This window comes from Pogoniulus pusillus, chromosome 26, assembly GCF_015220805.1.
Source record: "Pogoniulus pusillus isolate bPogPus1 chromosome 26, bPogPus1.pri, whole genome shotgun sequence".
In the NCBI taxonomy this organism is placed as follows: Eukaryota; Metazoa; Chordata; class Aves; order Piciformes; family Lybiidae; genus Pogoniulus; species Pogoniulus pusillus.
This window is the reverse complement of record NC_087289.1, coordinates 6701263-6728538: the sequence shown is the minus strand read 5'-3', so window position 1 is coordinate 6728538 and position 27276 is coordinate 6701263. Positions and strand designations below refer to the sequence as shown.

The window sequence follows — 27276 nt, the reverse complement described above, 5'->3', positions numbered from 1 at the left end:
TGAATAGCCTCAGTGATGAACTGCATACTCCTTAGTGTCTGCAGATTCATTACACTATTTTATGCAGCCACCAGCCTTAAGTATAGATGAAAAACACACATTTATTCACTTAAAAATATATCATCTGCCTGCAGCCTTAAGCTCCATAGCATGCAGAAACATAGTCTAACCAGACAATGTTCCTCCATCCATATTAAGCCCCAGTAAATGTGTGGTGCCACTGAAGCATCACATGGGAGGCTAATTAAGAGCATCTGGGGACAGAGAGGGTCATTTTTTGCAGGAGCTGTCCTCAAGCACAGAATATGTTATCCAGCAGCTGAGTGACATGAATAGTTATGTCAGTGCTGAGAAGGCACATGAGCCACTGCCCAAGAGTGATGTATTTCACAACAAGAAGCTAGTTTTGCTTTCAGCTTCGGTATCCCTTTCAGGAGGAACTGAAAGCACTACAGGAAGGATCAGCTCTGGGCACATTTCTTGCCTAGCTTTCTAGGTGCTTCTTCCCCTTGGTTGTCAGTTATAGCACCTTGCAGCTGCAGCTCCCAGCAAGTCTCAAGGTCACAAACTGGCACTCAAAATAGCACCACTTGTACATCAGATCCCATAGAGGACTTCAGCACCCATAGGCCAGCTCATCCAACAAGGTCCTTTTTCCACCTGTTGTGGAGCTCTGAGCAGTTATCACATGTCTATAGAGAAACTGCCCTTCAATTGCCCCCTCACAGCAGCACTTTGTTTTTGTCAGCATTTGCTATTTTAATCTCTTTACATAAACAAGAGTCTACAATGACACTTTTAACTACTCATCAAAACAAATCACATTGATGCAAAGTAAGCCTTGAACTTGTAGGATCCAGGAACTGGATTATCTTGGCACAGTGTTGCTTGCTATGGGGTACTGTTGCTGAAAAGTAGGTTGCCTGCAGGCCACCACAGACCTGGCTGCAGGCATATGGCCTCTGTTTCTGCTATAGTTACCTGTGTGCCTTCCATCTTTCCTTGACATGATGTTTAGTACGAGAGATAAAACCGCCACAGAATATTCACAGTGCTCTACAGATGTGGCCTGTATGTGAAAAATGCTTCATACTTTGGAGTGCCTGAAGAACTAAATAATCTCCTGCTAGTTATCACCCTGACTGGATCTTTACATTGCAGAAAGGGTATCCCTAAGTCAGAGTCAAGTCAGAGCACACCAAAGATATTCAGCATTGCCACTATGTTCAAACAGAGCCAGCCTGGGAGAAGGATATATGGTCCACCCCTAGAGTTTGTCAACGAGTCTCTGCTGGTAGCAAAGGACTAGTAAGATGTGGCAATATAGAGCTAATATTCTATAGGACAGAGCATCCTTCTTTCCCTGGGTTTATACAGCACTTACTGTAATGGGAAAATGGCTTTCAAGGGATATTTTCAAAGGATAGTCATAGCTACATCATCAGGACTTGCTGTTTACCGAGGCAGGTAATTGCCACTTCTGCTTTAAAACTAAGTCCAAAACAAGAGATGAGTACAGCACCAGTCAGTTCAGAGCAGAAGAATGGCTGACAGTTGGACTTGATTGCCTTAGAGGTCTTTTCCAACTGAGACACTTCTACAGTTTTATGAAAGAACCCAGGCAAGGTTATGAAATCCTGTGCCACTCTGCCAGCTCCTTAGCCCCCTTCTAACATTGTTGCCACACGCAGAATTATCAGTGGTATATTCTCACAGCTCTAAAGCATGTAGCCAAAAGCATCTTGTCCCCAGCAATAAGCTAACTTCTGCTCCTCCTGCAGCCTCATCAGCAGAATTTAAAAACAAAAGCAGCAAAGATGTTTTCTGCCTCACAAAATGGCAACAGGCTCCAACTGAGTTGACACAGAATTTGCTCTCTAGCAGAAAATGATTTTCCAAGGGATTTCCGGCTACAATAATAATATGCCAGGTCATCTCTCGACATGAGAGGCAGGGAAGGTGTTTCCCTGGGAACAGTAACCATGGCAAAGCTCTTACCAGTGCTTTCCTCTCACTACCTACAGGAAGAAAAAGAACAGCAGATGCCTGAGCTCTGCCTCCAGCAGGCCCACAAGCCCCAAGAGCAGTAAGCAACTTGGTAGCACCTGGATCAGAGGCAGGAAGGAACTTCAATTCTAGTCTGTCTTTCAGTCAGACACTAGACATTTCTGCCATGCTATGCTGGACACGGAATGCCTCATTACAGAGAGTGCCACTGGACACAGCAGTGTTACCGAGAGGTCAGCCAAATACAACAACGCATAGGTAGGCAGTGAGCCCAAAAATCAGCACAGATAGATGGCCAGCAGAGGCACAGATACAATGGACTGGCTTTGCAGTTTTCAAACTCTGGCATTGTGAGTTAGAGCCCTATTAGAGAAAGCATCTGCAACCCCCAATTTGTAAGCAGTAGCTGCCAGCAGGTGACCTGCTTCTGGTCCATCTCTTTTTCTGCAGAATATTCTCGACTGACTAGATTGAATGCAGCTCTCTTTGCTGAAGAGCTAATTAAGTCATAATAAACAATTCAACTTGAAAGCACAACCATATTGCATGCCTTTGGAGCTCTTTTTCTCACGTGCTAGTCAAACATGCTATAGGCTTCCGGATTTGAGGTTTGCTAAATATTTATTCAAGTGAAGAAAGAAAATGAATCCAAAGAGCTCCTTAGTTAATTTTTCTCTCAAATGACACAGAGGAAAAAGTCTTCTATGATTCAGCAATCTTGATATGTGACTAAACAGCCAACAACCTAGATTTCAGCTACTTGAAACTTGGCATGCTAAATCCACTTAAGAGTTAACATGCAATTAGCATGAATTGCCAGGACACCAGTATCTTATACTAGCAACCCACTAAGAGTAGAATAGTGCCCTGTAGCTAGACTGACTCGGTGCACAAAAAGCTTGGTAGTCCAAGTATCCGAGTACAGCAAAACCAGAATCCTTACAGAGAGAAAGATACTGATCTTCTGCATAGTCATTTAGGACCACAGGGTGACAGGGTTAGCTGGGCCATGAAACCCACTGCCCCATCTCCTTAGATTAACTTTCAAAAGATATTTTAGATGCACAGCAAATACCTGCTTCAGACACATAGAGAAACTCCAATGTCTAACACAGGAGTGAAATAAACATTAACTCAGAATGAGGACAGCATTTCTTTTAACCTCCTCCAGGTCAAAGCACTGCAAATATCCAAAAAAACATATCAGCTAGTCAAATGATGCACTCTTACCCAAGTTAATATCCAAATCCAGCCAGTTGTTTTTATTTGCCACTGAATCCTCAGAGCAAGCATTAGAAAACTAATCTTTTTGCAAGTATTCTAGGAATGCAATGCAGTTACCACCAAGCAAAGATGCTATTTCTTTTAAAGATGCTGCACATACCTTTCCTTGTCATGCGCTCCAGCCTAACACATCCTCCTATAAAATCATGATAAGATTTCATTTCTCCTTCTGTTATCCGGACAGCAGTGAAAGGTGGATTCCTGGGCACCTGTTGTCCACATTTCCGACACCGGGAAGCCATTGCCACAGCTCAGGAGACTCTGGACAGGAATCTGCTCCCTCAGTTTGCTGGAATCCAGCCTGATTCTTCAATCGTCAGTCCAGGCTGGTGACTTTATCCCACTTAGTTCATTCAAGGTCATCCTCGCTAGCAGGATGTTCGCCATTGCAATTGGCTAAGACTTTTATAGGCTTACTGACTACGTTTGTTTCTTCTCCTTGCTTTCAATATCAGCTTACTTTATTCTCTCATTCAGAATGAAAGCTGTGAACCTAAGCACAGCCCATGTCCTGAATGGCTCCCTTATCATTAATTTAAAGCTATCTTATTAGCAACAATGAAGACAGAAGATCCCAGAAGCACATTGCAAGATCACAGAATATCTCTTTAAAAGCATGCCAGACACGTTCACAAAGATTTTTTCTTTAAGAAAAGCTTTTTCTTCATGATTTTTGATCCCTTTTGGGCTTATGATTTTATGATTCTTCATCGCTGAGAAGAGATTTTGTTACTTCTGCATTTCAGCTTGGACGGTGCAAGGAGACTGCTCTGCAGAGCTGCTCAACCAATTACTCATACGTCTGGCAGTGGTACTGAGAGGCTGCAACTGTACAGAAAAGCCCTCTGCTGCTGTGCACAGTCCCTGCTCATAAGATCTGATAATCTAAATGAACAGAGTAGCGAATGGAGGACAAAAGGGAATAGGGCTGGCAGACAGGCTCTGCTAGCTGTGCAACCCCTCATCTTTTTTTTTTTCTTAAAAACAAAAAAAAAAAAGAAAGAAAAAAAATTAGTTAGATCCATCACTCTGACACCAAAATGAGAGATCTGAAACATACATTCAGAAATCTCTTTGAAGGTTCTGAATATTTCAGTTGACTTTTTTTTGGCCTTTTAACAATTACTGTAATACAAATCACTGATCAGAGTGCCTTGTGAAGAAGAAACTGGTACTTGGGGAGCTGTGTGCAGAGAGCACTCAATCCTGATGGAGCAAAAGAAAAAGAAGCCTTCCTTGGGCTTGGGGGAACTGCACAGGAGATGCATGAACAGGCACGAGGCCAGCACTGGTGACACTGCAAAGAGTAGAAAGGGAAGCTAATGATTCAGGGCTGAGCTGCAACTCAGAACTCAGCTGCAGGGACTTGAGCACAGATCAAGCGTCCTGCAAGGATGCTGCACACAGGCCAGGAGAATCTTTGCCTTCCTATGTCTCAGGCACTCCCCACTTTTGGCACATAGTTGTATCCAGTACTGTTCAGCTCATGGCCCTCTGAAGTCACATCTTATCTCTATTCAGAGTGGGAAAGGAGAAGCCTAGTTAATAGAGATCAGTGAATGAACTAGGGGGGGCAAAGATGATCAGGAGAAAAGAACCCCATGTGATGCCATTGCTAAGATGGTGAATAACTAGATGAACAGGCATGAACGTCTGTAAGCTGAAGCATACAAAAATCAGCTCAACCCTATTTCTTCCCCATTCCACAAACTTCTTCAGCTTCTGCCATGCCAGCTCCACTGGTCCTCAACCACACAGTGGCTGCTTCAGCTCACGCAGATTAACCATGCCATAAAACAGCTATCACACTTGGGAAGTAGTGAGTCTCAAGATGTCTCCTTTTGATGAAAAGGAACTGTGAAGGGAATCCTCACTCTTAAAGTAAAACATTTATACACCCTTCCCCTTCAAATTTGCTGCATGGCATGAAGCTGGTCACTCTCCTGTTCTTTGACTTTGCCAAAACCCTCCCTGCAAAGCAATGACAATGATGTACTGAGCTGTTGGGTGACCTGATTCATTAGCATTTGTAAAATATTTATTAGAGCTTCCACAGAGAAATCCCCAGGGGACTGCAATATTTTGCAGATAGGAAGAGCAGTGATGCAGAAGGCAGAATTAATCTGCTGAAAACTGTCATCATGAGATAAGAAAACTAGAAACATAACCCAGCAGTTTTATCTTAAAGCCCCTCTTGCATTCTCTTTTCTTGCTTTGTAGGGGTGCAAGGTGTCCTTTCATACACAGGCAAACATGACAATACAATTCTGTTTGCCATCCTCTCTCACATATGCTGCTGCCACTGGTGTCCATGTGGCTTAGCAACAGGATGATCTGTGAGACACTCTGTTCCATGGGATAAGCATGATGCTGGAAGGGGGATACGAGAGGAAATCTGCCCTAGGTGTGAGCTTCTGAAGCACAGGTAGCCAGACCATACACCAGGAAAACTATCCAAAAATTATCTAAGCCTCAGTCTTTCCCTAGGAAACACTGATCCAAAACAATGCTAAATACAGACCTCTGACATCTGGGGTACCACTGCCATCATTCAGCTCCAGACAACATTGCTTCACATTTAGCAACAGTGCACATAAGGTTTAGCTCAGGGACTTAGTGCTCTGTATCAAGGACTAGAATGGAGGGACAAAAGGATCTGTTTATTCTCCTGTAAGTTTCATTTCACTAGCTTCTCCTGACACATATCAGAAACCTGGGACATGGGAGCACAAGACCTGCCCTCTTTCCTACCACACAAATTACCCCTTTTGCACTGCACTGGATGTACCTGCACGCACTGGTAGTATCCAAGGGCTGGCTTGATTTTATTATAACATGTTACCAAACATGCACTCAGCATGGGTAATTGATTCGTCATAATTTTCCTTCATGAACTAAAAAGTGTCAGTCTGACTGCATGTTACTGTTCTTAAGCATGCTGCAGAGTGTGGTGGAGGAAGCAGGCACAGCAAATGGCAAGCATGCTCTCTTGGGTCTTCTCCACAGATAGCACAGAGTGGAAGCAACATGCTTTGCTGCTGCTCTAGACAACCATAGCAAAATATTTGGGAAAGCTAAGCAAGAGGCCATTTTCTGCTCATGAATTGCCAGCATTGCCTAGCAACATCATCTTGGCTGGTCTGTGAATGAATAAGCAAGTAAATAAATGTAAGCAAGTGTTGTCAAAAATGAAAAAGGAAAAAACAACCACCCAGATATCCTCAGATGCCATTAACACAAGCATAGTTTGGGGAACGACACTAGTCCCTAGATTCATTAGAAGTGTCAGTTCACCTTGGAATTACAGCTTGCTGGAAGGGGCTTGCTGTCATTACTGTTTGGCCAGAGAACTGCCACAAATTTAAAGATAATGTGGTTATATTAGTTTAAGCCCCGTTATATTAGTTTAAGCACAAAGTGCCATGCTTCTCCTCCCAAAAGCAGTTATTTATTCATGAAGACTAGCAGCCTTCCCACTTACATAGAACATTCTACAAGGCAGAGAAATAAGTAGCTTAAATCCAGTGCTGCTATATGGTTGATATGCATAGAAGCCAAGAAAAAAAAACCTATTTCTTTCCTGAAATGTCAGCTTTATATTTTCCTATATTTTATGTGAAGTTTTATCTGAAGTTTGAACTCTTCTTTGATGGCCATGCTGAAACACACCATTCCTTTCGGATATACATCCATGACCTCCTTTCTGCCTTCCCCACTATTCAGGTCATGAATCTGACAAGCCACAAGGCATTTCAGCTGCTTGACATGAAGGGTTTATTTTCAGAGCATACTTAGTGCTGTTACAGGTAGCATCCATTCCACTGTTCATCTAGGGAACTGAAACTGGTCTTGTCTATTAACTTCCATTTATTTTACTTCAAGTAATAAAAAGCAGATCAGAATCCCATCCCCCTCCTTTTTTAATAAAGGGCTACATCCCAGGCATTGTTTTAAGCCCCAAGGAGTCAGACAAATGAGCAATGGGAAAAATATCTCTATTCTTGAAATGACTTCTAACATACAGCACTGTTGCAATTATGGCATGCAGTTACTGCACTCGAGGGCACTAATTCCAGTGCCATATGGCTTCAGAATCCCATTACACTGATCTGCTTAAAGTGATTTCCTAACTGACAAGCAAAACATTTTTGGTCACCTTCAGCAGTGGGAAATAAGAACTCTGCCACTGTTGGTGTGCATTTACTCCCACATGACCTGCCGAAAGCAGGAGTGAGGATAGCAAAGATCAGAAGACAACCTAGCCAAAGTTCTGTTGCCATCTTAAAGCTGTGTAGATATCCATGGCTAATCAAGGACTGTTACCATCACCATTTAAAAAGGTCAAACAAACACACACACACACACACCAAAAGCTCCATCAGTGCCATTATTGCTGGATTAGAGAAGCTGCCCAGGAGATCAGGAGATGAGTGGAATCCTCATAGGTCAAGCAGTGGGCAGGACTTACGTTGCACCTGCAGGGTTTGTTTTATCTATCTCTTTTGACCTCTGCAACTAAGCACACAGTAGCAAGAACAGAAGGCATTTTGGTCCTGCTAGGCATCTGCTAGGCAAGATAAACAAACAGAATCCCAAAGTTACCAATCCATAGCTGGCACAGGAGCAAAAGGCAGTTAGACCCAGGGTTTAGGCTTGAATGCAAAGTTATTCCAGTCTTGATCACGAAAATGTCTAGAGAATCCAAATGAGGCTCAGAGTCTTTCTGTGCAATGCATACCTAAAACATAGCTCTTGTCTTATAGAGACAGTGAAATAAAATGAAAGACAAGAAATGCAAAGGGAAACAGATTGAGAGAGATACTGGGTAACCCAGAGAAGGTTGTGATCCATTAAACTGAGCATGTCAAGCCACCATTCTCCCATGCTCCTAAACACTGCAATCACCTTACTACCAATGCAGTATATGGTGTTCAAGGTAGGCACACAGGCACAGTCTTTATGTCATTGCCATTGCACCACGAAGGCTGGAAAAGAAAGTCTCTGGGCATTAAGAAGAAAATGTTTTTTCTCCTCTCTATACTCTGTCACTACCACACTGAGTCACTTCCAGGCAACCCCAATTCTTGCTAACGTCCAGAGCCTTTCTGCTTCCTTTTCCCCTTCACATTTTCTCTCTGCAGTCAACCACTGGAGCACTCACTGTACAGAACAGCTGCTGGACCCATGCAGCCAAGACCACCAGGACAGCTTCTTTTCCTGAGGAGCAGCTGTACACATTCCCTGACGGAAGCAGCTTCTTTTGTTGTTGTTGCAATTCATAATTTAAAGCAGATAAAGAAGAACCAGAGAGACATAGGGATAAAAATAGGATCTGTAAGAATCACAAGGGTTGTTGATACTCAAGGGTTTTGGACATGTGCCAAATGTTAGCTGAACAGGAAGAAACAGCTTCTCATATTACATAGTACAGTAAAAGCATTTCCAATGTTTTATCACTATCTCTCAAACACTCAGCATCCCTTACTATGTAGGATAGGTTATGGGGCTTTAGGGAATATTGATTGATTTTTCCTCTTTGCATGTCTGCACTGAAGTTCACTCAGTTACTTACTCTCAGTTTCTATCTAGACTTTCCTAAACACCAAGACTTTTGAATAATTTGGCCTCTCAGCTGGCAGATATGCATCAATTGGACTCCTTTCACACCCCCAAGGGCATGTCTTGTATTCTTCTGGGGAATTAAGGATAAAAAATCAGTCAGAGAGGAGCTATTCCCTCTGGTCTGGTGACTGTGAAATACATGTTCTTATTTTTTCCCCAAGATACAGCTGCTGTCAGAAACCAGGGGGCTGCCCTGAAGGACCTGCCCCCATGGTAGTTCCTCAGTGCTGGGCACCTGCAAATGAGAGGCTGCAGCGCTCACCTCTGTGTGCACACACAAGTGCAATCACACAGGGCAGCTCAACAGCTGCATTCACTTATGCTCAGGCAGGAGGATTTTCTCCTGCTTGATGCTGCAGAGCTGTTCCTTCCTCACAGCCACCCATAGCCTGAACCTCTAAGCTGTTCCCAGTTTATTTTCCCCAGCTTTGTCTCCAAGCCATCAGCTGTAACAGATTCAAGGGTCCAGAAAGGTACAATCTACAGGGTGATTCCCCAAGTTACACAAAAACCTGGTGCAGAAATAGCATAGAGCTGCATCTGACGTAACTTGTCCTACAAGAGGCACAATACTGCATGAATACACAAAGATCTTCCCTGTCAACTCAAGTGTCCTGCTGTTAGGACACACAGCATTCGTATGTTGGGATGTGCTAAATACTGTCTGCACAAGGCAGGACCTTCATCCAACATAAAATAAGAACAGCACATTGATTTCAACAGCACTGTGGACTTCAGTTGCTTAAAGCTGAATGGTGCAGTGTTCTAACGAGATAAGAAATAGCTCTTTAGTCTGCTAGGAAACACCCCTACAAATGCTTTCTGCTGACCAGCACAGATTAACTCAATAGAATATATCTAAATCCTACATCCATTTATGGACCTGAGCCTCAATAGGCATAAGTCCACTTCATGGAATATAGCATTAAATAATGCTTTGTGCTTCTGTAATGATTCTCATCTGAGGACTTTGGGAGAGATTGTTACTCCCATGAAACAGACAGTTTCACATTCAATTGTCAATAAAAGGATGCCATTTAAGAATAACATTTTTGGTTTGTTTTGAGTGTGCATATGAGAATCATTTGAAGAAGGATTGGGTGAGGAGCAGGAATAATTTCACCAGAATATTTCCCTCCCAAAAGCCAAAATTTGGGGAGGAATGCTCTAAAAGCAAATATCTATACATCATCCACTAGCCCAAGAGCTCTTTGGATTGGTTTATACTCAGAGGAATCCTTAAACATAAAGAAGCCACAGCAAAATAGTTTGAAGGCAAATAAAAGCAGGATGTTCACACTTAGAGCTATTCTGTTGTCAAGAATGAAGCCATGTCAGACTTAACATAAGACACTGTTTACAAGACCTCAAAGCAGATAAGGACATATTGACCAAGTAAATGACAATTTCCAAATTGCTCCCAAATGCAAGTCTGTCTACACTGAGCTTTAGATCCTCTGAGGTACCAAAGACCCATGCTTGCATACATACCACCTGGAGTTAGATGCCTTCAGTTCTTATTTGAAAGATCTATAACAACCCTGTTGTGGTTCATCATTATCTCTGCTTGACCTACAAATTAGAAGTATCTGCCATCACCACCTCAGTAGCAGAGAACCCTTTCAGCCAGCATGGCTCAAAAGATCCTAACAGAGGCATGTTGCATATGGACAGCAAAGAAGGTTGAAACATGTATTATCTACTTGCAGCACAAAAAAATGTGTATTTCAGCAGTTGACATGTCTGCATGAACCTGCATTGATTTAGGAATTCCAGCTCCTGGTGCATCTGCTGCTGCACCAGTTCCTACAAAAAGGATTTTCACTTCTTCTGACCTCACACTTCAGCAGAGAGCAACTCCAGAGGAAGAGCTCGAGCACCAACCTGCTCACCTATCCCATGTTTCTAGATATCATTGAAAGCCAGATATGGCACCCAGAACAATATATTAGAGCCAACATCTCTCCAGCTTATCACTCAAATTATTTCTTAAGTGATAACAAGGCATTCAGAGTAATTAGTCTATTTCTTCTCAAGTGTTGTTTCCTCTTAAGATGCTGTAACATCTGAACAGCCTCTATTTTTATTTCCACCTCCTGTAGCTCTGAAGACTCCATGAGCTCTAGGTTAACGACTGACTCCACAAAATTACTATCCACAGTCATCCTAACTGAAAGATAATCTAATTGTTTAATGCACTGCTAAATAATCCATAATTGTTGCTTACCTCCATGGGCTCTGGGATATCCACAGGATCTCTTATAAGCAATTACACTTCTTGCCTTCTCAAGTCTGAGCCACATAAGCTGATAACACTGTATTCAGATCAGGCTTCTGACCTGTCTAGGAACCTCCAGTCACCTACCTGGCTTCCAGGTCTCCAGCATCTCACTCATCTTTCCAGTTTCCTAACAGCCTTCAGGCTTCCCATACTCCTTTACAGTTTTCCACACAGCACACACCTTTCAGGCCTCCACACAGCATTCAAGCTTCAGTCCTTAGATCAACTTTTCACACAACCTTTGTGTTTAACCAACCTGATAGCCTTTGATGAGGGCATAACCAGGTGGATAGGCGATGGTAGTGCAGTGGATGTGGTTCATCTTGGTTTTAGGAAAGCATTTGACACCATCTGCCACAGCATCCTCACAGCTAAACTGAGGCAATGTGGTCTGGACAATTAGGTAGTGAGGTGGATTGTGAACCGGTTGAAGGAAAGAAGACAAAGATTTGTGGCCAATGGAACAGAGTCTAGTTGGAGGTCTGTATCTAGTGGAGTCCCTCAGGAGTGGTTAGTGGAACTACACTATTCAACATATTCACCAATGACCTGGATGAGGGAAGAGAGTCCACTGTCAGCAAGTTTGCTGATGACACAAAACTGGGAAGAGAGGCTGACACACCAGAGAACTGTGCTGCCATTCAGTGGGACCTGGGTGGGCTGGATGGTTGGAATACAACAAGAAAAAGTGGAGAGTCTTGCACCTGGGAAAGAATGACCCCATGGACCAATATAGGTTGGGGATTGATCTGCATAGGTGAAAGGGACATGGGGTCCTGGTGAACAGAAGGATGACCATGAGCCAGCAATGTGCCCTTGTGTCCAAGAAGGCAAGTGGCACCCTGGGGTGTATTAGAAGGAGCGTGGTTAGTAAGTTGAGAGAGATACCTTTCCCCCTCTGCTTTGGTGAGGCCACAGCTGCAATATTGTGTCCAGTTCTGGGCCCCTCAGTTCAAGGACAGAGAACTGGTTGAAAGAGTCCAGCGCAGAGCCACAAAAATTAAGAGGTGTGTGTCAAGAGGGAGGGGACAGGCTCTTCTCCATTGTGCCCTGTGATAGCACAAGGAGTAATGGCTATAAACTACAGCACAGAAGTTCCACCTCAACATGAGGAGGAACTTCTTTATTGTAAGGGTCACAGAGCACTGGAACAGACTTCCCAGAGAGGTTGTGGAGTCTCTCCTTTCCTGGAGACTTTCAAGACCCACCTGGATGCATTCCTGTGCAACCTGCACTAGATTCTACGGTACTGCTCCGGCAGGGGGGGGTTGGACTTAATCTCCAGAGGTCCCTTCTAACCCCTAACATCCTGTGATCCTACAAAGAGTTCAAAAATTGCACACATGTAGTTGAGTGATGTCCCTCTACAGCATATCCTAGTTTGGATGAAAAGCTTAAATAGAGAACTTGTGTACCCCAGTTTTCAAAAGTTCGGCACACTTATGACAGGCTATTCGTGTCCAGAGACCACACCTTTCTTTGTATCTGATGCTGTTGTAGAACGAGCAGGGAACGTAGGCTTTGAGAGAGAAATGGTTACACCCTCTAGTGGTTCCTCGGGAAAAGATGCAGTGGTGGAACCATCTGAATGTGGCTGAACACAGAAGAAGAAGAAAAGAAGAGAAAATGCTTCGACTGTACCTGTGAGGGACTTTGACAATAAAAATGGTGCCATCTCCCTTGAGGTGGATAAGGCTGTTCCAGCACAGCTGCCTTCCTGACACCAACTGCTCTGCTATCCTGATGGACAGAGAAGGATCTGGGGGATGACTGCTTGCGTTTCATCTCTCCTCCTTCCCATGGCTGAACCGGGAAACCTTGCAAGGTGGTGGCACCACAACTCTGAAGGGGAGACTGGGATAGGCAGAGTATAGCCTGTACAAAGATGCTGTGGCAGACACTGGAGTACAATGGGCACAGAGTAACAGTGACAAACTCCTCTTTGCTTCTGTTCAAACAATACTGTTCCTCAAAACACATCTGGATGCTACCTGGCTTTTTTTAAAGACTGGATGAGGCACTTAGTGCCATCATCTAGTTGACTGGATAGGGCTGGGTGCTAGGTTGGACTGGATGATCTTGGAGGTCTCTTCCAACCTGGTTGATTCTATGATTCCTATTCAAGACAAAACAATGCACAAGGCTCTGCTGCATAGCCAGAGCACAATCCAACATGATCTAAAATGACAACTGCACATTGCTGAAACTGCATTCTTGCCTAGCTGAAAACAAAGCCAAAACCTAGGATTTTTATGAGCTATAGAAAAAGGACCAGAAAGTTTAAGTTAAACTAAGCTAGGTCTTTAAAGTCTGTTGTGAACCCTCTATTTGCTTCTCCAGAGGGGGAGGGGGAAGATATGAGACCATGACTAATGGTGCAAAAATCTGAGACAGATGAAACAGTGAGAGTAGCTTTGAATCTCTCTTGTTTAGAAAAAGGGATTTTGTTGATCAGCTTATTTTATGAAAACATATAAGGATTAATCAGATTTTACCTGCAACAGCTCCTGGAGTGAAATTGCTGGGAGCTTTCTCATTCACTGTGCATCTGATTACAGCTCAGGTCATACCAAGGCCATAGCCATTTCAGTTTGAAATAACCTTTTCACTGAATATTGCAAGATCAATAGTATGGCTCCTGTGCATGTCATCAGCTATGGCTTTTATGCTGCAAATGTCAGCATTGATCACTTTAGAAATGAAATCTTGGCTTCACAGACCTTTGAACCAAAGTGTAATGGCAAACAGTGAACTTCAGACTCAGAAGGGAGAAATATTTATCGTCATCCTTTGTTGTGTGAAGGATTATTGATTGACAATACAAGGCAGAACTTTCCTGATAGCAACTGTAGCCACAAAAATTCTATTGGAATATGAACTCCATATCAGAAAACAATGCATTTGAAGTGTTAAGATTGTAACTTATATAATTAATAGACAACACATCTAAACTTTGCACATCCAAATCACCTCATTTCTACTCTTCATTGCTACTAGAGCTGCAGTTCTTTCCCCTAGGTCCTGTCAGTACTTGTCAGTCCTAACTAAACCACAGACATTGGAGATACCTGTAAAGATATCTGTAACTTTGGACTAATCCTCTACATATATATAATTAAAATATGGCTGCTACCTTAAGGGTCTCTCAGAATTTAAAGGCAACAGTCATGCTCCTGAAATACTAAAAGACATCATCTCTGATTTTAGATTTTTTTTTTTTCACCTCTCCATGTTTCAGGTATCTTGAAATGGTTCTCCAAGTGTTAACTGGGAGTAACTCCTATAAAATGTCTGGAACTCAAGGCATATGTTGAACAAGGGGAGTCAGATCCTGTCAGCAGCTGTTGCCAGGCAGACCAAAACGCTGTACATTAGCATTGTTTAGCTTGTATTTATGTCTGAGAGATGCAGATAACTGCTCTTATATCCAGAGCCAGCTGTAAAGAATACATTGCCCAAGGGAAACTGGAAATCATACAGCTCACAGTCATGCCGAGAAAGCAATTGCTAAATGGTTTGCAGCCCCTCGTATCTTGTTGCCCTAGGCAACAGCCTGCACTGCAGAAGTGGCAGATCCACCCTTTCTCATATGGAGTGTGTAACATATGGTGTTAATATATGGGTTGATACTATGAAAGCCCTACTATAGTACCATTGGGGTGCTCACATATTAGGTGATACAGGTGGATGCATAAACAGCCTCAGGATAAGGGCTGCTGGTTTCCATCCAAGGTCTCTGAGGCACAGATGGAGGTAACTGGAAGCAAAGAGATTACAGCCTCACTGAAGGGTGTGGGGCATCTGACTCAAGATCCTCTGGCTTTCCTTGAGCTCTCAGGAATCTTGGGTCACCAAGATCCTCAAATGAACTCAGGGCAATTCTGACAGTAGGTCATAAGTCTTGGCTCCCAAGGCAATGCCTGCACCATACTGCCTCTTAAACATATTTGCAGCAGGGCTTAGAGCTGGGTCATCTGCAACTGGGTACACTCAGGCAAAAATATCTGATCCTACAGAGTGCCAGCAGTTCCCCCTTTAGTAACACAGAAATAAAGAGCTTTTTGCACCTTTCTGGATCAGAGCCACTCTGTTATAATGTTGATGAGAGATCACTTCCCATCTCCTCTTTGCAATTGTGACAGTTCAAACTAGCACAGCAATATTTCAAAGGATTTTGGCTTCTGCAATAATTTAACCTCTACTCCCATGCTTGAGTAATCCAGGTCAGGAATCAGTGACTTTTAAAATAAAAAGCTGGACTAACATCCCCAAAAGGATCTTTGTATCTCTTTTTTAAGATTCCAGAGAGTGACCTTTGACATTCACTGTAGCACTCCTGCACTTAGTGCAATGGAGTTCTCAGAGAAGCTGATCTCTGTTGCATTCATGTAACTTTGGCATCAGGGAAGCTCTGTCAATACAAGGGAGGGCTGGGCTGGCTGTTTTGAGGTGCCAAACAAGCCCATGTGCCCTCATACCTGGAGGGCTCTAAATGGCAGTACCTTACAAGAGATTCAATCCATGGGTGCAATTCATCTTTGAGGCAGACAGGGTAATAATATTAAAATGGGTGGCAGTGCCTTTCTGAGGCACGGAGAATCAGGAGTTTGGCTTTGCTTGTGTAGCTCTTGACTGCCTAAAGGACTCAGGACTCCTTTTTCCTCACAGCAGTGATTTTGGAGCAATGTATTTTCAAGAACACTCCAAATACAATGCACAGGAGGTGCAAAGCTGGTTTTGAGCTATTGTGTGTATGTCCTTCTGGACAATATTTTCATGACAGCATGGATTTTTGATCCTGGTAGCCTGTCTTTCCTTTGGCCATATTGTTTGGGATATTGTTCTTTAGTGTCAGGACCTCCCAACGGCTGGAAAAGATGGAGACAGAACACAGCAGCTTTGTGAACTAAATCCTAGAGTCCATTGCAGGTTGACATTATTTGGTTTTATTCAGTGCTTCACTCCCTACTACACTGCATTGAATAGTCTAATAAAATGCAATAAAGGACTATTTATTAATGCTGGATTATTTACAGGCTTCTGCTGAGAAGGCTTCAGCTTTCTATAATGCTGCACTGCAAACAAGAAGTGGGTGCATAAAAAAGCAACACATTTCACCCTTGAATAAATGCTGCTGCTTCAGACTTATACCAGCCTGAGTTCATGTGCTGGACATGGCTCTCTTCCAGTACATGAGCTCAATCATTCCTCAGGGCAGCTATGCCTTCGGACAGATGTTATCTATGTTGTGCTTATACGACAGTAGAGCTTGAGGATACTGTGATCTCAATCCAGTTGTCCCACACATATCTGTCTCTATGCCAAAGTAGAGCCTGCTCTCCTTTTCTCCATTAAACTCAGAGGCTTTTCTTTGCAGTGTTTCTGCTCTCAGAGCAGTACCTCCCTCTGTGCCATGATTTACAGATCACTTAAGGTATTTACAAGTGATGTTTTTCCATCTACGTGTGTAAGAGTTGGCTGTTTCTTTACCCCGTCTCCTTCCTGTTCATCAGCTTCAATGCTGACCATGTCTGCTGCACTGGTTAGTGTGAGTCACCAAAGCTGACTGACTAATAATGACCCATGTGCTGCGTTATCTCATCATTCTCCAGCATTTGCTCATGTCAGCAGGAGCAGGCAGCTTTGTAGAGAATTAGGATTTCTTGCAGTCACTGACCAACTCACCACCTGGGGAAATCCAGATGCCACTGTGGTGAAGTCTAAAGCAAGCTACAAGAGGCCCAAGTTAGTGGGCTAGAGCACATCAGAATTAAAACAAAATTATCATGGTGTATCTTCTCCCAAATGCCTGGACACATGACCAGCACTAAAACACCAGAAGAAAATACACAAATGAGGCTACTGTCATGTACCAGACACTGTGCTGTCAAAATTAATTTAGCAGTCATCCAAGCCTCATCCAGAAACATTCATCCTAGACTGAACATGGAGTGATTCCTCAGGGGCCAGGAGGAACCTCAAACATGGTGCAGAAGAAGAAAAAAAGGAGTAACAGCAATGAAATTGCTTAGCTTACTCACTATTCATTGACAGAGTCTGCTGCTGCAAGTACCTTCCTAAGTGCTGAGCCTGTTTTCCTCTGAGATATGTCCTCTCAGGGGATCTCTTGGGTTCAGGCACCATATGGAAGGCAAGAAAATGAATTAAATAAAAGATGAGGCAAGAGGTAGGAAAAGGCCTTTGTATTAAAAAAGCTGCCAGGAATTGTGATAGAAGTCAGCTCAGTTTAATTTCCAGCCAGGCCATCTGAGCTTCCCTCTGCCACAGAGATGGGAACAGGCAAGGGCACCTCTCTAAAAAAGCAAATAGGACCAAAAGAAAGTAACCTTGGGATTTAGCAGTGCAGAACGGTCACAACTGCCCACCCTGTCAGCAAGGAATGGCTTCTGTCAGCACCAGCAGCTTTCATTGTGCCTTACTCGGACACCTCACACAGAAGGAAGCTCCTGTGCTCTGTAACGTTTCCCCTTGCCTCCTCACTCCAGGTAGCCCTAGACTTGCTGTGGAGTGTTTAAGAGGAAAAGCAGAGGTGCCACAGTGTGACTAACTCATTGAATGTTGCTGCAAGAAGTAATTTTTCCCTTGCTTGTGGCATAAGCTGCCTTCTTTTTTTTTAAATATTATTTAATGATAAGCCTCATACACACACACAAGAAAACAAACCAACCAACCAATAGAGAAAACAAAAAAGCCAACAAAACAACCAAACAAAACCCCAAAAACCAACAGAAACCCACCACATCATGTTTGCAAAAACCTCTTCTAGAAGTCAGTGGTTCCTGTTTTCTGCTGTAACTAAAATGTCATAAAGGCCTAACACTGCCTGAGATATAGCTCTGAGACAGAGGTGGGGTCAGGAGAGCCATGAGAAGAGCTGACCCAAACAGCAGACAAAGATTTGCTTGCAACTGAAATATGCACCTCAGAATAATCAGTTTGAGTTCCACCAATTCTTCAGACACCAAGAGACAAACTGTGGAAAGCCCAGAGGAGCTTTCTAAGGGTGCACAGGACTCAGTGCTGGCATGCACGGCTGTGGAAGGGACCATGGGCACCACCAGGACGAACACCAAAACTTGGATCCTGCCACTTGACTTTCCTCTAATCATTTCCTTTAATAATTTCCTCACATGTTAAACACTCCTCCACACATTTACTCCAAGAAACAAACACCTATAAACCATTACTCAGGTAGGCTAAAATATAAAGGACAGTGGGAAACTGCTGTAGCATTAGATTTAAGAGGAGCAGTGTGGAGGATTTCAAAACAGACAGTGACCTACTAACTGACAGATTGGATCACACCTCAGTTCCATCCAGCCAAGTATTCCATCTCCAACAGTTGTCATCACAAAATGCATAAGTAGAATGTGTGAAAACCCTGCAGCAAGCAGATGGTGGATGGTAGCTACTCCTATTCCCTTTTCTCCCCAGCATCCTGATCTCTTACTGGCCTGAGAATGAAAGCTCAGGGTTTAACAGCCAGCTTTGGGGCAGGCATCAATAAATGAGAGAACGGCTAGGGCTGTAATCAACATTTCAGCTCTTTGGGATTCTGCATAGCTCTGCTTACAGTATGCTGCTGTGAGAGAAATGATTAATGGTAACACACCTGAATACTGCAGGTTTATTCTAACTTGCTGTTGAATTTTGTTGAGGATGGCAGAGTCAGCATCACAGCCCACATGACAAAGTATTCAGCTAAAGTAAAAGATGCAGTGTGAAAGAGAAACCCTAAACCAGAAGCAGTCTTACAGCAGGCTACTGTTCCTACAGGTTGTGGAGGAAATTTAGTCATCTCTGCCTCCCTAAGCACAAGGCCAAACTATCACAGAAATATTTTGCCCTGAGACAAATGCAAACCAGCATTCTGGTTGCCCAACTCGTAGCAGTTTTTCAAGGTCTTTATTTCTGACATATCTCAACAAACTGAGTTAGGATGTGGGCTTTAAACAAGTGCTACTTCGATTATTCCATATTTTGGAGGGTGCACTAGGCACATCTGTACACTTTTCATGGATTCCTGTGAAAGCTTGGCTTCCTCTTTTTATAGACACAAACTCTGCAGCATTAGCAAAGCACTTCTAAATAGTTCTTTAGTAAACAGTTCCCTGTGAAACAGCTGCAGAGAATAAGCCATATAGAACAGGGTAAAATTAATAACCCCAATCTAGGAACAAAAATGTAAACAAGAAGCTTTTTTAAGCTGCAAAGCTTGTTAAATCTCCTTTCCCCTGCTCCACTGTCCCATGTGGGTTCTCTGAGGTCTTAATTGAATGAGCTTAGTATTATTTTCTTCGCTAATTGCATCTTTCCAACTCTCCAGTCACTATTCATGAAGGTAATATTTTATGACCTTCGTCACTTCACAAAAATTGGTAAAAAATTGGCCAACAGTTTGAAAACTTACTGGAGTACAGATGGAAAATGAAGATAACATGACCATAGAAAGTCCACTTTTTAATAGAAGTAGGTTAATGGGGAAAGGAACTCAAACTATCACTTCTTGTTCACATATTTCTGCCATTTCCTATTGCCCTGTTTCATCAGGGATGCAGCAATAGTTGCACATCACATACCTGTGTCTTAATTTGGGGTGAGGAAACCTGCCGTGCTCTGATGGTAGAAAAGACATCTAGCTGCCCCTAGCTGTTCACTAGAAAACTGAAAGTAGGACAGAGCCATAGCATCAGTGGTGTGAAAAGAGTTCCTGAAACGCATGAATGCTCTAAAACAAAGGGGGGAAAATTCTATTGCAGGCAGGGGAATTTCCACTGCCTTGATCTAAGCCTTTGCACAGAAGTAGGAGAAGGCCTATTTGATATGGTACCTTGAAAGCTCATTTCTTAACAAATCTCTTTTGAGTGTCCTTGCTGTACACAGACACAGATCAGAAACACTGCAGTTGTCAATCCAGCTGTGACATACTAGGTTATTTGTGGCTTTGCAGCATAAAAGAGATTTTGTGACTTGTGATGCTAAGCCATTGGCCTCGGACAAGAGCCAGCTTGGGTTATTCCATTTTGCTGACCTAAATTCCTCTCAAACAGTCAAGTGGATGCACTATCATCCTTCACTTCCTCTCCCAAATTGTATCACAGGTTCTCTTCGTGCACAAGGCTGGTGGTTAAGCCAAGAGTGGTAGGAAATGACCTGCTATAGTTAACCAATAGCAATTTAAGTCCTGAAATGTCCATCCTAAACCAAGTTCTGCCTCTAAACATTTTTTTTTATCTTCATCAAGCTGCTTAAATTTTCTTTTTCTATCCCTAAAATGTGAGATTGGGTAAATAAGAGTGTGCAAAACCAGACAAAAGCTGACAGGACTACGTGACTATATGGGGGGGGGAGGGGTGTTTTCTTCTATTTATTATTTGTGCAATGTACTGCTTTCTGCAATTTCACTTCAGTGCCTCCCCCACCAGGGATACTGACAGGCAACTCATCTGGATCCAGTTGCCATTTGAAGATGTGAAGAACTAGTACAATTTAACTGGAAGTTAAGAAAAGCCTCTAAGAAAACCTGTCCTCTCATGTGCTGTGGAATTCTTTACTGGTAACAGAGAAAAGCCAGGCTCTGCTGTTTCTTTTGAGAAGTTGATGTCAGTTCTGGCAGCTCCATCTTATTATAAAATCATTTAAAGAATAAGAACCTGTAGAAAATGGGGCACTGGGTAGATGTGCTTGCATCCACAACTGTGCCCAGAATATTGCCTACACATATCAAAGCTGGCATTAGACTTCTGAGAACCAATTGCCAAGTGTGGGTGGGTATCGAGCGCACAAACCCATATTCTGGTGGGCTTCACAAACTGGAAGAGCTCTACCATTCCCATATGCAAGCAATCTGCTGTCAGCACTTGGGCATGTCACCCAGAAAAGCTTCTTCCCTCCCCATCACATAAGAGCTGCCACTTGCCCACCTACCCAAAGGACATGCTTTTTTTTCCAGAAGTGATGAGTATTTCCCCAACACCTCCCAGCAACCAAGTTTAATGAAAGTAGGTTAATGCTAAAAAAGAACCTTGACACAGCATTGCTTACAAGACCGGCTAACATTTTGTGGTGAGACTTGGATAGTAAGCAGAAAGGCTGCATTCACAAACTACTCCTGTCCTAGACACCTGTGCTGGCCCCAATACCTCACTCACACCAAGGCAATCAGGAATAATCCCAGAGGCAGCCTGAGGCAGCACAGGGCCATTTAAGAGTTCTGATTTCATAGAATCATAGAATCAGTCAGGGTTGGAAGGGACCACAAGGATCATCTAGTTCCAACTCCCCTGCCATGGGGAGGGACACTCTACCCTAGATCAATCTGGCCAGAGCTTCATCCAGCCTGGCCTTAAACACCTCCAGGGATAGGGCCTCAACTGCCTCCCTGAGCAACCCATTCCAGGGTCTCACCACTCTCATGCTGAAGAACTTCCTCCTCACATCCAGGCTGAACCTACCTAGCTTTGTTCCATTCCCCCTAGTCCTGTCACTACCAAATATCCTAAAAAGTCCCTCCCCAGCTTTTTTGTAGCCACCTTCAGATACTGGAAGACCACAATAAGGTCACCTCGGAGCCTCCTCTTCTTCAGACTGAACAGCCCCAACTCTTTCAGTCTGTCCTCATAGAAGAGGTGGTCCTCTCTTGTTTGACACTGTGAAGTTGAGCTACAGAGCAGGGTGCATGGTACTAGAAAAGTACTAAGTTAAGATAGTTACTGCAGAGTAGGTAAACAACTTCAATGCTTTAATTTTAACCCAGGTGAAGCAGGTAGCTGTATGTTTGAGGTTTGTAGCAGGATAAGAGGTTTTGTTTACAAGGATGTGAACTAACACAACATGAGTCAGCTAATGAGAGATCAAAGCTTTTGCCCAGAATGGATAAGTGGAGCTCCAGGCAGTTAACAATGTTTGCAACACTCTTATTAACTGGTGTTATCATCTTCCTCACACAGACCAACATTATCCCATAAATTTTTTATTGCAAACATAAAGGACTTTCTTTTTAATGTTCCCAGAAAGTTCTTGGTTGTTTTTTTGTTTTGGTTTGTTTCTTTTTTTTGCAAATGTTGTAAGTGTCTTCTCTTCTGCTATTGAGTGATCTGAGAGCTGTGCTCCCAACCAAGAGTTGGCTCTATTCTAAAGAAGTTGACTACATCAGTGCAAGCGACAATATGAGGGTGATAGATGCTGTAAAAGAGTAAACACTATAAAGTATGTTCATGGTGAGGGATCCCCTCAGCTTGCTAATGTTGAGAGCCCTTTCAATTGTTTGAGCTGAAAGACTCCCACTGGACTTTCAAGAGACTCTTGCAGCTGCCCAGGAGTTACTGTTAATAAACTACAGCTGATTTAGCTAAGGGAGCTGATGTTACAAGGTGTGATTCATGCACGTGGTGTGTCATCATGGTGGGGGGGAGGGTCAGAAGAAATGTTCTTTCTTCAGCCAATAATGCTGGGTTTGGGTGTTTTTTTTTTAAATATTGCTGGCTTCCATTTTTGTACTGTTTCTTTTCCTAGTTACATCATTTAAAAGAAAATGAGCACTGTCTGCAAAAAGGCAGACAGACTTCACAAGCAGGGTCTGATGTCTAGGTCCTAAATGGTTGGGAAAATGGTGGGATTATCCTTCCCTGATGGAGGATCATGGGTCTTGCCTCAGTGTGAAATTAAAAAAAGGATATCTGTGAGCTTCTTTCCTCTCCTAGAACTGACCTTCACAAATGCCTCTCCCTAGGATGACCTCCAAGAAACCAATGAGACTCTCTAGCTTCAGCCACATGACCCAGAAAACTCAACTTGTCAGAGACCAAGGGAAAGGTTCATTAATGTCTTTCTAGTGTCTAGATATCCTGCATTGCTAAATGCTAAAAATATTGCCATATTACCTCTAATAAGTCCCTCCTGACACCAAGGAGGGTCCTCAGTACAGATGATAAAGCCCTGTACTGAGTATAACAGAAAAACAGGAGATGCACAAATCTTTCTGGCTCCACTGAAATAATCTTTCCCCAATCCCTCCCCCCCCCCAAAAAAAAAAAAAAGTGCCTCACACTGAATTGCAGGTCCTCATAAATATGAATTAATGTGACTTTGTGTCCCTCTGAATGTGCCTCAGATTAAATTCCAAATCTTCACAATAAAAATGTGAAATCATGTGACTTTGTGTCAGTCTGAATCTGTACAATTGCAAAGCAACTCATGTTGGCATCACTAGGTCAAAGTGGCTGACTCTGCAAGCTTTCCTGGCAATCATACTCTCTTTCTCATGCTAAGCCCCTGCTAAAGTTACCAGGAACACCAAGACTGACTCCAGAAGACCCTAGAGATCTAAGACCTGGTCCTAAGTGTTTTGTTCAGCTTAACTCTTCTTTTGTGCTATTTCTTTAGGCAAGATACAAATTGCATTTGCTTTCTTAAACTTAGTTCAGCTGCTACAGCTAATATTAAACCCAGGAAGAATTCTGGTCTAAAATCTTAATTGCATGTTCTCCAAAAGCCTAATTTTGGTCCAGTCAGTTTCATGTACATGTTGAGCAAAGACTTTTTATGAACCTGTACAACATCTTTGCCATTTACAACACACAATCCATTACACTGACAGCTATATTTTTTTTCCTGTGAAATTCAGCTAAAAATGTTCTCTTTACATGATGCAACACAGCCACAATCTGCTTTAACTTAATTGCATGTAGCAAAAAAAGGGTCCCAACAGTGTTTATTAGTTGCGATGTTAATCACCAGAATCTCCTATGTCTTGCTAGTTTCAGGCTGTTTGATTCCTCATAATTTGGTCACCAGTGTCAGCAAGTGGGTAGCCAGCTTAGCCTTACAAGGACGCCAGGCACAGGATAGGGCCTCACCTGTATTCACTAGCATTTGAGGGTAAAATCAAGCCTGACACAGAGCAAAGCTTTTGGGATTCTGTCCTAGCACCTTCCAGAACCCTCGAAACAGCAATGACAATTTTAAAAAAGCCTGAAAATGGGCTGCTATTCCAGCATCATGAGAGAATGCAAAGCACATTAGCACTGCTGTTGATCCAGCAGCCTCCCACCATCTCCTTTCCTATGCCACCTCTCTGCAAGAAAGACCATGCTTGAGTATTTTACACAGATCAGTTCACAGGTAGGACACTCTGCTCTCATTGTTTCTGCTTTTCGAAGAACTGCACGCTTGGAAAGCAAACCAAACCATCAATAAAAGGCTAATTGCCCAAAGCCACGGGTTTGCAGTCTGCTGCTGGCTCCTGTTTCACGCACAGGTGTGATATTGTCACACAAAGGCTTCCTGCCTGTACAGAGCATCAGCACTTCCTGGGGGAACAGGGCCCCCAAATCTACACAAATGTAGTGAGAAGAAAATGAAAGATGTCTTACCCACATGGGTGATAACTGTAGTCAGTCGCTGGGTGAGCTCCTGATGTGACATCTCTTCTTCTTTTAACCAAAAAAGCATTTCACACAGGGAACCGCACAGCATCCAAAAAAAGATGCGCCCGGAGTGGGAGGCTGCACTCACTGCCTCGCTCGCACACAAAGCGAGGACCACTCCCACGGCACGGCCCTTCCAGCTCTCACATCTTCTGCCGGCTGCTCACCTCTTCCAATTTGCTGCCGGTCATGCATGGACCTAGAAAAGCTCCTTCCAGCAGGGGTTTTATCCCCTTTGACAACAGGAAAAGAGCAGGAGGGGTGGGGTGGGGGGAAATAAAATTTAAAAAAAAAAAAAAAAAAATGAAAATAAAAAAAAAGGCCCGACCGCGCCAAAAAAAAAAAAAAGCGAAATAAGCAGGCGGGTTGATTGCTTCTGTCTTTTTTTCTCCCTGCTCCCGCGGATAAGGCAAAGGATAAAGAGACAAACCAGCAGGCAGATACCTTCCTCCAGGGAGACTTTTGGATGGTGATGCTGTGAGTCAGGGAAAAATCCTGGAGGTAGGAATGGCATTGAGAGGAGTGGAGCTGGCAGGAGAGCTCTAACAGCAGCAGCTGCTTTGCAACGCTCTCCTCACCAGAGGGCCTGGGAGCGGAGCTCAACTGGCCGGCAGCCTTCGGTGCTTCCCCTCGGACACTGGCCAGACGCCTTGCAGGTTGTCTCCAAGTGGAACCCCCACAATGTCCCTAGAGATCCTCCTCCCACCCCCTCTAGAAGCCCCTGCCTGACAAACGGCGGCTGCCGCACGCATGGAGGGGGAGGAGGTCAGTGGGGGGCGCTTTAGGGGTGTTGTGGCTTTGTTGCCCACCTGCATGGATAAGTTTCCTTGGACCCTGGAGTGATTGAGCCCATGGGACCCTCTCCAGCTTCACAAGTACGAGGGTGAGTTTATTAGCAGGACTCACTTGCAAACATGGCCACAGAGCTCACCTGTGCCTGTGGGCAAGCAGGCACTGGTGGACATCCATGGGCCAGAACAGGTCTGTGGGGTGCCAAGTGACTCAGCTGGGCCCTGAACTGATGTGTGGCTGCCATAGGGCACCTGGCTGCTGAGCTATGGAAAAGCCTCATCAGCCCTCCGAGGTACAGACCCCATCTGGGATCTGAGAAGAGGGAAACTGAGGCAGAATGGGAAATGAGAAAGGGCAGGGCATGCCAGAAAGTGGCATGTCTCCCTTTTCTCTTTGCTCCTTTGAAGCCTATCTGAAGCTCCAAGCAAGACTCTTCTGGAAACAGGGGAAAATTATTACACATCTGAAAACTAAGAAATAACAGAGAAAGGTGCAGCTGCCTGCAAGGTGTGCTCTATTCCTGCAGAATGGATTCAGCTCTATTTCCAGTTTTTCCTATCCATCCATAAGATTTTGCTTGGGTTCATCTTTCCAGACATGCTAAAGAACGTGACAACATGTATGCACAAAGCTGGAGCTGTAAAATATCCCTGTGGGCTCATCAGTACTTAAAGCACAATTAGTGCGTCAGTCCTGGTGTTGCAGAAGGTTTTATCTACCTCTGTGATGGGAAAATCCTATAATCAGCTGGCTGACCTACAAGCCAGTCTGAGTATCAGTGCTGTCGTCCTCATTTCTGGATGATTGACAAACTATGCCGAGAGGTTCCTTGCATACTTCTGTGGAGTTAGTTTAACAGCAAGCATGCCTGAAAACAAGTGAGGAGGGTGATTTCAGAGCCACCCACCTGCCAGCATTTTGAGATTAAAGCAAATGCCTTTTATTTTCTGAGATCATCTTTTTAGAGCCTACCGAGGCAGCAAAGTTCAAATTGTAAAGACCTTGACTAACATTGAAGTTATTCCCTCAACCAGAGAAGAGATACCACCACCAGGAAAAAAAACCCCAAACCACAACATATGGGAAGCAGACTGACACCCAGACATAGTCTGTGGATGGGTCTGAAATATTTGGGATGCTTCATTTTGCTCTTGAATTGTCACAGATTGCAGGTAGGAACACAGGACTAGAAAAGTCATCGTGTTTCCAGACACTTAACAGATATTTTTCCCTTCTCTGCAGGCAGAGACACCGTACAATCCCATTCATAAATGAAATAAACTCCAGTGAAGAGCAATGTAGATGGTTTGCTCTCACTACTCCTACAGCAAGGCTGTTCAAGAACATTAAGGATAGCTAAGAGCCTTTGTCTCATTTCTGGCTAAATTCATTCTCAGTTATTTTAAGACCGTATGCTCCTATAGCGGCACTTAGCAGCACTGTGATTCAGCATCAGTAACTGCAGACATGTTGTATGTTTGCTATTTTAAGATCCTTTTTCTCTTATTATTTGTTCTATGTCAGCCTCCTTTCCAGTTTTCCACTATACCTTCAATAACTTTTGAACCTGTTTGTCAACTGCAACCTAGTTAGAAAGAAGTTCTTACAGACAACTGAACTATCAAGGTGTACAGAGCTGAAAGGATGCAGTAGGGACTGAATAATTATGTTTTGTGGCTGCTCCTCACCCAGCCTATACTGTGGGGTGGGTAAACACATGATACAGACTTGAGATGTTACTTTTACCAGTCACAGGATGATTTCTTTACACTGCCAAGATTCAGTGGTACCTGCTGTCCACAGTGCACATTGCCAATACAGATTCCCAAATGGAAAAGCCAC

At 43.5% G+C, this 27276-nt stretch overlaps 1 protein-coding gene across 11 annotated transcripts in view; it reads right to left on the bottom strand.

The window, feature by feature from the left end:
- MCF2L2 (MCF.2 cell line derived transforming sequence-like 2) overlaps positions 1-25231 on the bottom strand; it is a 177667-nt gene extending 152436 nt beyond the window's left edge. For 5 of the 11 annotated variants that reach the window (XR_010307187.1, XR_010307186.1, XM_064165474.1 and 2 more), the window contains exon 1: positions 3392-3749. Coding sequence is in view for 9 of the 11 variants with exons in the window: in XM_064165474.1 (XP_064021544.1) it covers positions 3392-3533 (142 nt within the window). In the remaining 2 variants the exon portion in view is untranslated. Of the gene's footprint in view, positions 1-3391; positions 3752-24588; positions 24876-25086 lie in introns of those variants that run through there. The other 6 variants (XM_064165480.1, XM_064165479.1, XM_064165482.1 and 3 more) reach the window with 3 other exon arrangements.
- Between the last annotated feature and the right edge of the window lie 2045 nt (positions 25232-27276).